The 14212-nt window shown below is 35.3% G+C and overlaps 1 protein-coding gene across 1 annotated transcript; it reads right to left on the bottom strand.

Moving 5' to 3' along the window:
* Window positions 1-2446: 2446 nt before the first annotated feature.
* Window positions 2447-13681, bottom strand: LOC149552223 (ABC transporter G family member 39-like). The gene is made up of 24 exons (XM_089787740.1): window positions 13092-13681; window positions 12881-13001; window positions 11497-11585; window positions 11307-11391; window positions 10932-11091; window positions 10761-10837; window positions 10610-10663; window positions 10420-10510; window positions 10010-10311; window positions 9384-9665; window positions 8970-9286; window positions 7204-7364; window positions 6977-7080; window positions 6666-6825; window positions 6443-6568; window positions 5593-5768; window positions 5152-5484; window positions 4750-5040; window positions 4410-4493; window positions 4161-4294; window positions 3831-4058; window positions 3496-3667; window positions 3146-3400; window positions 2447-3024 (listed from the first exon to the last, which is right to left on the bottom strand). Exons 1-24 carry the CDS (start codon window positions 13433-13435, stop codon window positions 2758-2760), a joined length of 4413 nt encoding a protein of 1470 aa, XP_089643866.1. The 5' UTR covers window positions 13436-13681; the 3' UTR covers window positions 2447-2757.
* Window positions 13682-14212: the final 531 nt, after the last annotated feature.

Genomic DNA, 14212 nt, shown 5'->3' on the forward strand with positions numbered 1-14212 from the left:
GTTTTTCCAAAATTGAGTTTCCATGTTAAATTATTGTGTCAAACATTATGTGGATGTTTGTTGTGTGTTTATGCCTCTTACTATTTTTAAGTTTAAGTTTATTGTTGCATTTGATGAGTTTCTACAATTCATTGCATATAGTTCATAAAGAGCTATAATGGAATGAATAAGTTGGATTATAGTGAACAATTTTGATCAATGAGTTATTGGGTTAAGCTTGTTGAAGTTTTAAGTGTTTGATTTATACATTTGGACCTAGGGATAACTAATTCACCCCCCTCTCAGTTATTCCAAATATTCTAACAATTATTATGTGAGATATTATCATTTGTTATTATGTTAATCAGATAATAATGGATAGTCATGGGAAATGTCTCTCCATGTCTCATCCATATATTAATAAGAGAGAAATCGCCGCCACAAAAAAATACATACCTTAACATGCAATGTCATTACAATTGCAATGATCCTCCAACCATTAACATGCCTCTACATCAATGAGGGGGAAAGAAGTTAAGAAATGGAGAGAGAGAGAGAGAGAGAGAGAGAGAGAGAGAGAGAGAGAGAGAGATTAAATACATGTTTGTAAGAGAGGAGACAAAGAGTTGTAGATGAATAAACACAACTAGAGAGGCAAAACACTTAGAGATAAAAATAAAATGTTTGAGCCCCAATTAAATGCAGATGGAAGGTTTGTACATGAATAGATGATGACATATGAAGTTGGGGAAATGAAACATAGATGGAGAAGTGGAGACATAAACAAAAAAAAGAGAAATTCACAATGTCAAAGCTATGTTGTGCTCCATATATGATACACATCATACATACAACATTTTATTTACATATGTTGTGTGTTACATATGGACACACCATGCCAACCACTTTGAGAAACAAGCCTTATTCTTGAATTTTCCTTAGACATCTAAGACAACGACTTGAATGAGTATAATAGATTTGAGATATGATTTTCATTAAAATAATTTTAAAAATCATATTTTTGTCCATGCTCTTCATCATGTTTGTACGTGGTTCAACATAGACCAAATCAGAGACCATGATGTTGTTAAGTTTTCTATTAGCTCTCTAACACTATAATTTGTTTTGAATTTGATTATGTTAAGTTTTCATCCCTAATTTCTAAAACAAAAGCACTTTTACAAACTAGACTCCAATCTACACAGTTAAAAATAAAAAAGTTTTCATTTTTTTAATTAATTTTCAATAATTTCTAGATGAAGCATGATCAGATTCATGTTTTCAAGACGTGTCTGCTTCAAAAATCCTCAAAAAAATCACTCCATATAAAGAAAATAGCTAAAAGTTAGAGATAAGCAATGTGGTGTTACTTAACTTTCACTTGAGCAATTAAAAAAAATGTTGACATTTTAAAGAGATCACATAGAATACTGTTATAATTTTTGCAAAATATATGATAACTTAAAAAATTAGTAATTTAGAAAATAGATTTAGAGCACTACAACTTTTGTTATTGTCACATTTTAAAAATTTGAGTTAAACTATCTTGAAATTCTTGTTATAGTTCAAGAATATTTAAATTTAGAAAAAAATGGCAACTCATCTTACACTTGTCCTATTCATTTAGGTATTTCACATATTTAAAGTGTGTTTTAAATGTTCTTGAGGGGTGGGAGAACCCCTTGCATCACATGCTATTGTGCACTGAAATCTTAATTATAAGTAGGATCTCAAGCTTCTATTAAAATTAAAAGTTATTTGAAGTTTTCACATAGAATTTTGAAAGATACAAAATTAAGATATTCACTTATTAATCCTCTCCTCTATTTCTCTAAACAAAAACTAACGAGAAAATGACAAGCCATTTATATTTTCATTTTATTAGTACTTGTAGTGGGCTAAGTACCATTGTTTTATTTTTTGGAATTCTTCTATTCACTAATGATTAAATGGAATTTTGTAGACTAACTATTATTTTTATATCTATATTCATATTTTTAAATTTTATATCTTCTATAGTCTAATTGTAATTTTTTTTAATCAATCATATAATTTTTTTTTGACAATCTAATAGACCCAATTATTTTAAGTCTTCTACATAAGATTTTAGATATTTTAAATATCACTAATTTATTGAAACTTTTATAATAATATAAAATTTTAATATAAGTAAATATTATATTTATATATAACCAATATTACATAATAAAACATAATATGAACTTCTTAGTTTAAATTATTGTAAGTTATTATGTTAATCTGATTATATTATAAATTTCATTTTAATTATTTTTAAATTATCATTGCTAATTATTATTTATCAATAAATATTAATGGATAATATTTTAAAAGTTAAATTTAAATTATAGTTAAAGTTTTAATTAGTCTTCATAAACTAAATTAGTATAAGCAATTACCAGCTGAAACTGGTCAACATATTTAAGACAACTGCTCCAATAATGCCACATTATGATAGGAATGCTTGGTACGATAGCCGAAGGCATTTGTTTGAATTAATGGTATGGAGTTAGACAATAAGGAAAAAAATCATTTAAAAACTCATAGATCTTCTGTACTTTCCAGTAAGTTAATGAATATATTATTCTTGCCGCTTGCTTTGCAGCTAATTTCTGCCGATTCAATCTTTATCAGTAGTGTGCTTCAACCTGCAAATCTGAGAATGGAGAGTTCTGTACATTTGCCGATAAGATTTTAGCATTGCAATTGGGCTTTTCAATGATCGGACCAAACATTTATAAAAGGGGTTATATGTAATCCCTATCTTTTCTGGAAGTTGAGCTTTTTGATGGCCAGACCAAATATGATCGCCAGGCCGATGGGGATGCAAACAATCACCAAGGCTACGATTCCCAGAAAGTCATGTCTCATCCCAAAATAATTCCTTATGAATTCAGACACCACCACTTTGCCGTCTGCTGTCTCCATCTCTGTATCCACATCTCCAAGCTGTGATGCAACCAAACCATAGAGTGTCCATGAAATGGGCGTCGCCCAGTTGTACCATCTCCACCACACAGGCATTTTCTGGTTCATAGAAAACAAATTTCATTGTCATGATTCGCTCCTATACATATTTCAAAGCTTAATTTAACCAGCAATATATACAACAATATGCCTCAGCAAAAATGTTTTAACATGAACTTACAGGTCGAGGAATGATGAAGCCACAAAAGAGGTTCCATGTGGAATAAAATGCGGATGCAATGATTGCCGCAACATGAAAGTTTGGAGTTATGGCAACGGTCATCATTCCCGTGAAGGTGAAGTAAAGAAAAGTGAAATACATGAAAAAGAGGAACCAGAAGAACTTGACTGCTGTCCATTCAAATGAGATCATGGAATAGACCAAGAGGGCATAAATTATAGATTGAACGAGAACATAAGGAACCTCAATCGCTACCTGCATAAATGAATAACAAAAGAATCATCTAATTAACCTGAAATTGCATAGTTAAATATCATTTGCCAAGATGACAGCGGCAGAATATAGAGTACCTGTCCAAAGGCGTAAGGGAATGCTGAGTACATTCCAGCGGCTCTTTCTCTGTAGAAGACAGTCCGTTCCACATCGACCACAGGCTGTACACTGGATGCATTGCTTACTCCAAGAAAAAGTACAGAGCAGTACATTGCTCCCAAAATATTGAATAAATCTTGTTGATTGCCTCTGCAAAACAAGTGTACAGTGTTCAAATAAATTGCAAGCACGATAGGAGACAACTGAATTAAATCAATTTATAATCATAGCGAAGGTGTAAAACTCTAATCTTCAGGTTGCGAGCGGATATTGCAAAATCTAGACTATTATACCAGTTAAAAGAGCATCTAACCTTTTTGTCCCAAGGTCCCAAAAGATGCTCCCAAAGAGCAGGGCAACTATTGTGCTGAAGAAAAAACGCACAACAACATAGTGTGGATTACGCCAGTATGACCAATATTGCTTCCAAAGGCATGCCATGCATTGAACGGGGAACGACTGTGCATATTGTGTTGGAAAATTTAGATCCTTTGAGCCCGGAGCAGGGGTGCTTAATTCTTTAATAAGTTGCTGATTCCATCTGACAAACAGAAATAACCATTTTCAATCCTCTAAAAGTCCTTCGAGTGCAATAATGATGACTATAGTTTTCCTTCAAAAAGTTCAATCATTAAGTACGTACTCATAAAGTGAGGATTTTGTGTAGATATCAGCAAAATCTATGCCGAGACTTTGCTCAACAGATACCGCACTGACTTCCAGCACCCATGTTGCTGGATTGTATCCTTCTGTAATTGGTTGAACACCTTCCACAGACTAATCAATGACAGAAGAAAAAACATTATAAATTTCTGCTATTTGTTGACAATGGAATGCGCGATGTATGAATCAGTAGCTATAAACCATAAGTGAATAGAAAAGCCAAATATACCTCAAAATATTGAATAAGTTTATTAGAATGCTGACCCAATTGACCTGCATAGATCACTTGGCCGCCCCTTTTTAGAAGTAGCAGCTGCAGTTCAGCAAGACAAAGAAGTGAAACGTAAGCATTAATAGACCTGTCCTATTTCAGACATTTGCACTACAATTCCCCTTTTGGAAGCACTATGAAGTTTACTGCATCCAATATGAATGATTGTTATTTATGGCATCTTTGAATTTTGAAAATAGCTGGATTTACCTCATCAAAAGATTCAAAGATATACTGCATCCAATATGAATGATTGTTATTTATGGCATCTTTGAATATTGAAAATAGCTGGATTTACCTCATCAAAAGATTCAAAGATATCAATGCTGGGTTGGTGGATGGTACAGACGACAGTGCGACCTGTATCCACTGTGTTGCGTACAGTACGCATCACTATAGCTGCAGCACGGGCATCTAATCCTGAAGTTGGCTCGTCCATGAAGATTATGGAAGGATTAGCAACAAGTTCTACAGCAATGGTAAGCCTTTTCCTCTGCTCTGTAGAAAGACCTGTTGACCCAGGAAGCCCAACTAGAGCATCCCTCAGAGGAGTAAGCTCAACAAGTTCCATCACTTCTTGCACAAACATCTGTAGTCATTACAACAAAGATCACCAAAATACCTGCTAGCTTAGTTCCATGAAAAGGAAAGACTGCCAATCCAAACCATTCTATGTAAAGAGAAGAACTTGAGATCCCACCATTCTAGTTCTCTCATCCACATCCCGTGGTAGACGAAGCCATGCAGAGTACAGGAGTGATTCATAGACTGTAACATTTGGGGAGTGGATATCATTTTGTTCACAGTATCCTGAGATGCGAGCAAATGTTTCTTGTTTCTTTGGGTATCCAGAGATGCTTATACTTCCTTCTATGTAGCCTCCTGTTTTTCTCCCAGCTAGGACATCCATCAATGTGGTTTTTCCAGCTCCACTAACTCCAACCAAGGCTGTAAGCACCCCTGGCCTGAAAGATCCACTAATGTTGGAAAGAAGTTGCAACCTTTTTTGATCCATCCCTTCATTTTTCATTTCCTGAAAAGAACTCTCTATTAGCTCAAGATTTCCTATTTTGTGAGAAGCTAATCATGTTAAACAATTGCCAAATAAACAAACTTAGATCAATCAAATCTATAAGCCAACCTCTGGCATGTCAACATAGTAGTTGATGTTTTCAAAAGCCATTGACAGTGGCTGGAAAGGAAGGACCATTCCTTTCTTGTGAGGTACCGAGTCTTGGAGATCAGAGAGTTCTCTGTCATGGGAAGAGTGGATTTCAGAGTTCGAGCTTTCTCTTCTCTCTAGAGAGTATGCATGGCCTGAAAAAAAATATTACAATCTGTGAATGAACAGTGCTACCCTTATTGTCTTGGAATTTCAATTAATGTGGTGCGTTAGCTTTTCATTTGAGCATGTTAACATCTTTTCTCTATAGCATATTTTCAGTTCATATTTTCATTTTTCTTTTCAAGTAATAGAATACTTTCAGTTACTGTTCAAAACACTTTCTAAGCTCTGGCTCTACTTTTTGTAGTTGTAGTGTTGTCATACTCAAGACACAGAGAAAATTTACATTTACATTCAACATGATAGTTATTTTCCACTATTTATAATAGATAGTAAACAATACCATCTCAAATTGAAACGTGTTTTAGTCCCTATCTTGAGACATGGCATTTTATCTATTGTGGTAGACCCACACATTCATAAGCAGTAAATTGCATCTCACGAAATCTCGAGTCATTACTACTTAACTTTCTAAACTGTGTTCCTGTAATTGGATAAAATCAAAGAAGTTTAGCTTTGAGGAGTAGATTTGGACATCCACAAGCAGCAAAGGATCTCAAATTAATTTCTTGGTTTATTACTGGCTAACTTGCTAATCTTTATATATGTTTATGTCCTTGGCTAAAACAATGAAAGTCAGGTTCAGGGAGTAGATTTGGACATTCACAAGCCGTAAAAAATGTTTCAGGAGTAGATTCAGACATACCTTTGGAATGTTTTCCAGATGCATCTACAGATATAAGTTTTCCTCCATGGCTACTTTCTCCGGTTCTGTTTGCATGTTTCTCTTCAATTACATCTTCAGATAGTACTCCTTGAGATTTTCCATACGCTATAGGTATAAAGGTTTCTAACTTCGATTAGATCTCCAATCTTACCATAGAAATACAAATATAAGAGAAAAAACAATAGTGCATTTAACAACTTACGATTGAGGTAGGTCAAAGCCAAGGTAAATAGAATATTAAACAGTACACAGAATCCTATCAGTGCTCCAATACCGATCCAATAAAATCTAGCTTCAGCAAATAAACCACGAGCTTCTATTATTGCGTTCCCCAAAGTCTCGTTTGAGGTAATACTACTGGGCTGCATATAAGTCAAATATTTAGATGGATTAATGTACAAAATACGAGTAGTACTAATTGACTGCATGGAAGTGATATATTCAAATGAAATTAAGGTGGTTGTCAATGCTTGCTAGCCTTTGATGATTAATCCAAGAATTCTCTTCACTTACTTTATTCCATCTAGGGGCCAAAAATTCATTGACAGCAAGGGCATTTTGGCTGTAAGACAATGGGGAGCACCAATATGCCCAAATCCACCAGCTGGGTACATTCTCTGTTGAAGAAACAAGATACAGTCAAGCGTTTCTATTATAGTTTTAAAGTTCAAGATTGCTACAAGTCATTTTCTTCAATTCAAATAACCTCGTGTGTTTAATGCTGTAAAGTGTATACTAACCTCGAGAAATCACAAATCCTCCAAGAACAAACACAAGAACTAAAGTAAATGAACCAAATGTTTGTGAGATGATCATATTCCGACCCAGTGATGCTACGAGCTTGAAGAGCCCCAGCGCCATTTGATGGAGCATAAAGTAGACAAGTAATTGCCTAAAAAATCTGCAAACAAAAAAAGTGATCTCTAAGAACCACCTTTGGCTATTTGAAAGTCATTGCGACTGTTATTATAGTTTTGATGTAAGTTCTACTACTATTTGTCCACGTAGCTTACTTGAGAAAAGCTAATTGAAAATATGAAGGCTTCTACTACATTAATTTTCTGGATTCTAGTTGTTATTTAAGGATAATAGAAGAACATGAAAACCTCTATTACATAATTTTCCTGGATTCTGGTTGCTAGTTATGCAATTATGTACTGATGGATAGATTATGAATATCCTTTGATTTGGATACTCTAATTAGTTTGATGAATTTATGCCTCCTTGCATAAACTAGCCCAATTTTTGTATCCTGTGTATTATTGTTGCTCTTGAGCCATATTTGTAACACTTAATTTAAATATAAAAATTTAGAAAAGAAAAAAAGGAAAAATCAGGACAAGTATAGCTAAAACGAAGTAATGCTGAAAATTGTTTGCTTTCGGTGAACTGGTCCTTAGTCTCCCATACTGCATCCTTTGGACAATGGACTGAAAATTTAAAACAACAGCTTGAGTGTAGAAAGCTTGTACACCCTCATTTAAATTTACTGATCTCTATTATTTGAATTTGTTGATATCAAATCACACTATGTTTATGCATTTGAGTTGGAAGGTGAAGGAAAAGAGCAACTGATCCAATGATCAATACAAAATAGGCGATCTGATTGAGTAAATATGTTACAATGTTGGTTTTTGAGCTTTTGTTGGCTTAAATGTAGATGATTCTAATATGTTTTACCAAGTCTATAGATTTTCCATGTACTTGTGCAAAGTACTATACAAAACGATGGCTTTTTTCATGTTGATTATGCTCGTAAAAGTTTCATGGAGTGGATATGGCAAGGTGGAGTCCAAATTATTGAAGAGATTGGAATACATTGACAACCTGAATGAGTGAGTGACAGAAAGATATGTGGTGCCTTATCAGTGTCAAATAATTTGCAGATAAGCGTGCTCAAGGCACATGGCTATATTCAGGAATCCTTTTTATTCATCAATCTAATCTAAAAATTGTAGAAAATGGCAACTTAAACCAATCAATTAAGTGGAATAAATAATGTGTCTAAAGGGGATATACGAACAACTCTGTATTTGTAAAGGCGTCAATTGTTTTGGCACAGGTAATGAAGACAATTAATTTAAAAATCCAAATTGTACAAACATGTAATAATGCCAGCAAAAACTCATACGCAGACCACTTTTTTTTCTATACAGTTCTTGAAATCATCATGAAGATCATTACCAAGTGCTCTGTTCAGATTGAGGAGGAAAAAAGCTTAGAGCTGTTTAGGTCGAGTAATTTGAAGATATAATTATTCCGTCTGTATCTCTTAACTATAGATGGAAGGTTTGTGTTGAAAAGAATCATTTCAATACAATATTATGAATGCAGCAAGTGGTTTATAATTCTTAAGATAAAATCATTATATTTCTTATGATATCTGCCACACCTATGAAGCATTATCATGCACAAAGAACTATTAAACCTCTTGTGAGTGAATTAGTATGATTTTTACGCATCCAAGATTGCCTATGAAGCAAAGATACAGAGTTTTAAGGTATACCTCTCAGCTTCTGGTGCAAAGCCAATAACATAGTATGTAATAGAAACCAAAATCAATGCTTCTAGAAAAGATAGTGGGATCTTCACCATCCATGCGGGCAATGCATAAGCCCAAGATGGATAGAATAAGAGGTCTCTTTGCTTGTAGAAAACTGGAAGGCGGCCAACCATCATTGACATTTCTGGAAATCCATTAAACATCATGTGGACGAGACCGAAGAACATAGCTCCCATATAGAGATTTCCATCTGTAATGCTCTTCTGGTGCATTTCTGTGCGCAAAAATAGGGTCATCGTGATTGCCCCAACAACTGCAACCTGTATCATCTATTTGTCAGTATTCATTTTTCTTTCTCTGATATGATGAATAAAAGGAATGCTTGAGCTCTCCAAATTTGGGATCCTAGTGACTCACCTGTCCTGTTTTGAATATGTAGACAAAAGAGTTTCTCTTCATTAGCAGCACTTCTCGAGAGAAGCAAGCTTTGAGCATGTTCATTCTACTAGCACCATATTTGGTAGATATAAGAGCTGCAGGATGGTTCTTTGTTTTGTCATATGAATGTGATAACTCTTCTGCAAGACGCTTGCCAACGTGAAATGAGTGAAAAGCCTCTGCAAATTCTTTGACAGGTATGTATCGATATGGCTTACTTCTATCCATCCAATATTGCTCTTGGTCCTTTCTTGAAGTCACCTGTCAAATTTAAACAGTTAAAACACAAAAACAGAGTTAACAAATTACATATAACAGAAAACTTGTTTAAAAAGGATTAAGCTGCAGTATTGAAAATGGAGTACATTTTTTAAGGTCATTAAGAAATCCCACTTGAAATTCCACAAGGAAATAGTTTTCCATATTATGTTCGAGTTTTGTGCTACTGGATTTTGACCTCTAGATCAAGGTTAATAGTAAACTTGAACTTTGCCTATTAATCTGCATCCAAGTGCCATATCGTGTGTGCAAACAAATGAAGCTTTATGTTTTGAGTTTGCCACCTAAATATCACCAAGTCCTACATAATGGATCAAAAAACCTACTTCCTGCAGGAAGTCTGCGACCCCTTTTCTATCTGGGCACTTGAAACCCATGGACTCAAAAAATTCAAGCACGTGCTCTCGAGGTCCTTGATACACAATCTCTCCTTCAGACAATAAGAGAATGTCATCGAATAGTTCGTATGTCTCAGGAGCAGGTTGCAGAAGAGCTATCAACATTGTGCCATTTAGGACATGGACAATTTGCCGTAGACACTTGATTATCTGAAAAGTTGTAGCACTGTCCAACCCTGTTGAAATTTCATCCATAAAAAGAGCTTTTGGACGACCAACTAGCATTTCCCCTGCAAGAAATGTTCAATAACAATCACACAATTGTTATGTTCCATTAGAATAAATTCAAATGAAATTACTTCAACTTTTCCATCAAGGAACTTTCTTAGATATCACACCTGTAGTGACTCTTTTCTTTTGACCTCCAGAGACTCCACGGAGCATTTGATCTCCTATTTTTATGTCAGCACAGATGTCCAGTCCCAAAATCTACAACATGTAAGAATGTGGTTCCTTAGGTGAATAATCTTAATACTCAAAATCTATGAAGAGTTTGTACATACGAGTACCGAATTTCTAAAAACCAACCTTCAACACATAGTCCGTGACAAGACTGGTCTTCTGGCCTTCAATTGCTGTTTCCTGTGAACATAGCACAGCTCAGTTCGGAATAGCTTGCATAAATCATATAGAAAAGATTTCATTGAGGAGAAAACAGTCCTATGGGAGAAGTACTTACCTTCATATAAACGTCAACATCTGGATCTGGTTTGATACTTGCTTGCTTCTCACGTCTCGAAAGTTCTTGCAGCAGATCTATAAACAACAGAAATATCAGTATCAGTATCAGTATGGTCACAAAATTGAGAAAAAAGAGCAGTTGAGAGTAACACGTTTATAAAAAACCCACCATATCTTGATCCGACTCCTTGACACCAGCCAGAGAAATCCAGTGTTTCCCTTACAGTCATTTCTGCATAGTGCAAATCATGCTGGCTAATGTAAGCCGATGTTCTTTGTGGCACGAATTCTGTCAACGAGTGTCCATTGTAGGTCACATTTCCGGTAATCTGTGAAAAGGCAAGTAGTCATATTAGTGTTTTCTCGATGACAAAGAGACTATAAGAAGCAATTTGATGTAATTAACAAGATCAAGTTAGGGGCGTGGGAGCAAATAACAACAACAAATATGCGCGAACATTTCAGCAGACGCAAAGAAGCTTATCTTCTCTAAACAACAAAAACTGTCTCTGGGTAGTATAAAATACATAGAATTTCAACCTACCCTGAGATTGAGGTCAGGGTCTCCAGCCAAAGCTGTTAGCAATGTAGTCTTCCCAGCTCCAGGTGGACCAAGAAGAAGCATCATCCTGAATGCAATAGTAAATAGTTAATTTCAAGACCAAAAAAGCCTGCAGTTCTCCATTTATATATTTTGGACATCTTCAAATTCAGCTATGGTAGAACAGACTTACCGTGAAGGCTTAATGATGCCACTTACGTCATGAAGGATAGTAAGAGTTCTCCTCTTTGACCGCAATATGTGCAGGGAGTTGAGAAACCCCTGCACAACAATATTTGTTAGTATACGCTTAAATTGAAAGCTCCTCAAATTCAATTACATTCTCACCCCACTACCAGGAGCAGTAAATTTAATCCTAAAACCAGGCAAGCTACCATCACATCTGGCTTCCTGGTCCCTTCCAGTTCCTTCCCTTATATCAATTACTAGTTTATAACTTCAATTAAATCAGATAAAATTTACAACAGCTAGCCTATAAATAGTACTTTGCGTCACAAAGAAAGGTCAAATTTACGATGCATCAGGATTGCTGAGGAAGCCCAGGAATCAACAGTCCAGGAGTAATAAATAAACAGAAACAACATGTTGCCATGTCTTTGTTTGAGTGTGCTGAGCAGGTGGGATTTTTCATGTAAAATTTTAAATTTAAAAACAATAATTTGGAATGTTTTTCTATTTTAAAGGATCTGTTGCACAAAGATGTCACTTGATTCTACAGTTTCCAAAATTTTGAGATATTTGCCTCCATTTTTGTTTTGCCAAATTTTAATTTCAAAAATTGTTTATAATATTTTTGAATAGAGATTGGAAACGACTTCCAATAAATTAAACATTCATACCCACAAATTGTTCCTAAATAATTGAACTTGAACAGTACTTGCCAGCCAAAATAAGCTGGGAAACCAGATAGAACCCTCCCCTTAGATTCAAGATCGTTAAAATATTAGTACAACAGCTAAAATAATCATGTTCATATTGGTTTAATTTTGATTCCTCTAATTCCTGCAGTAAACAGTATATTTTATAAAAAAATTTGGATTCGATAGTGTAGTAATTTATATCATCAAGATTTTGGATCACGCTACATGATCCATTTTCCATTTTCTTGACTCTCTCACTTGCATCCTGAAAATGGATCATGCAATGCAATATGAAATGATGTTAAAATTTACTACACAATTGAACAATATAATCATAAATATTAAAAATCATCCCAGCCCATTTCCTCAATCAGCTAATTTTTCCTTGCTATATGATTTTCCTTCCCATTTCCTCAATCTGCTATTTTTTCTATGATATTTGATTTTCTTTCCGTGTCAAGTTGAATCTTGTCTGTCATTTTTCACGGCTTCTCATATATCTTAAATTTGTAAACTAAAATCAGCAGCTTATCAGCATGGTCAGTTATTTGTTTCATGTGTCTTCTAAGATTGGATTTTTTTCACCAGAACACCGTATGTAGAGGTACATCAGCACAAAATAATAGAAAATATCCATGACCCGTTCTTTCTTTTATCACAATACCACCAAGAAAATGGATGAGGCTTGAAGTTTACCTCAACAATGTTTGCAGTAAAATTGACCAGAGTAGGAAGAGCTCTGCTTCCAACATGCACATCGGCATCCACAGTGAGGTGATCGAACCGAACTTCTATAGTTGGCAACTCAAGCCCCACTCTGTAATTTACACCCATTTTCACTATCAATATCATCACCCTTCGCTGATTTGATCATCATTCATGCAAAAAGATTGAGTTTTTATTTTACCTCTCAAGCCTTTTCCTGAATTTGGAAAGAAACCGCTCGTTGTCGACTTCAGCAACCTGCAGAACTCTCTGAATAAACTTCCTCCGCGTTTCAGCTGAAATTGTCGTGACATCAACGTGCTGGTATTTGAAACTTCCAGTGGCTGCAACTTCACTAAGAACAGACTTTCTGAGGCGGTCATAAGTAGGGAGTTTTTCAAGAGCAGCCCATTTGAGAGCTTCTTCATCATTCTCCACGCCACTGCTTCTGCGGTTGCTGAATGATCTGGACAGAGCATTGTCTTCACTCGTCCATGCATTGCTTGTTCGGCCCAGAGAGCCTTCCAAATCCAATGAAACAGCCATCTTCTTCCACACAAGATCAAATTTTTAATTTTCTCCTTTCTTAACACATACTTATAGCCCAAGCCAATTGGGATTTTCCTTCTCATCCGCTGAGGCTAATGCGTTTTGCTTTCCACTTTAAAACAAAATGTCAGCAATGACGCCAGTGCTGAATGGTAACTAATTGTGTCACGGCCATCAGAGGATAAACAGTAAAGGATAGAAAGCACGCCTTGTTTCTCTGCAACTTCGATGCATCTGGGCCATGTGGCAATGCGAAAAGGAAGGGAAGACTAACGACCTCCCAGTCAATAAAGAACAACCCCAACACGCCTCACCCGTTACGTCAGCAATGTCTCTTCAGTTTTCTCAACTGCACGTTTCTCTGTATTTATTATATTTATTAGTTTGATTGATTTCGAAATCAGTCTGTCTGCTGAATGTGGAGGATTAATCAATAAGCTTTATGTCAGCAACGAAGGCATGATAGAGCCCAGATTTTTTATACTTTTTTGTCGATCTGGGTCATTGATCATGAGAATATTGCTCTCCCGATTTGCTGCTTTTCTGAGGAATTGACTTGTGTCGGGCTATTCATCTTGAATGCATGTGCTGTAAGGTCCACCCTCGCTCTGGATTTCCCTAATCATTGCCACTTCCATATCTCGTTGAAATTCAGTGGAATCCGTGTATGAATATTTTGAAATTAATTAAAATCGGTAAAGTGAATCTTACCAACAATAATTGCAATTGCGTGGCCAACCACAAATTACATTCAAACCAACGTAATCAATGGTG

This window comes from Cupressus sempervirens, chromosome 6 (assembly GCF_028749045.1).
Source record: "Cupressus sempervirens isolate cs-2001-9-10 chromosome 6, ASM2874904v1, whole genome shotgun sequence".
In the NCBI taxonomy this organism is placed as follows: domain Eukaryota; kingdom Viridiplantae; phylum Streptophyta; class Pinopsida; order Cupressales; family Cupressaceae; genus Cupressus; species Cupressus sempervirens.

Excerpts from the sequence above, each read along its gene's own strand:
- LOC149552223 (XM_089787740.1), bottom strand. The coding sequence starts at position 13,435 with ATGGCTGTTTCATTGGATTTGGAAGGCTCTCTGGGCCGAACAAGCAAT. Across the intron at positions 9,666-10,009 it reads TCGCAGACTTCCTGCAGGAA|GTGACTTCAAGAAAGGACCA; the intron begins GTAGGTTTTTTG and ends TAAATTTGACAG. Across the intron at positions 5,485-5,592 it reads ACTATGTTGACATGCCAGAG|GAAATGAAAAATGAAGGGAT; the intron begins GTTGGCTTATAG and ends AGTTCTTTTCAG.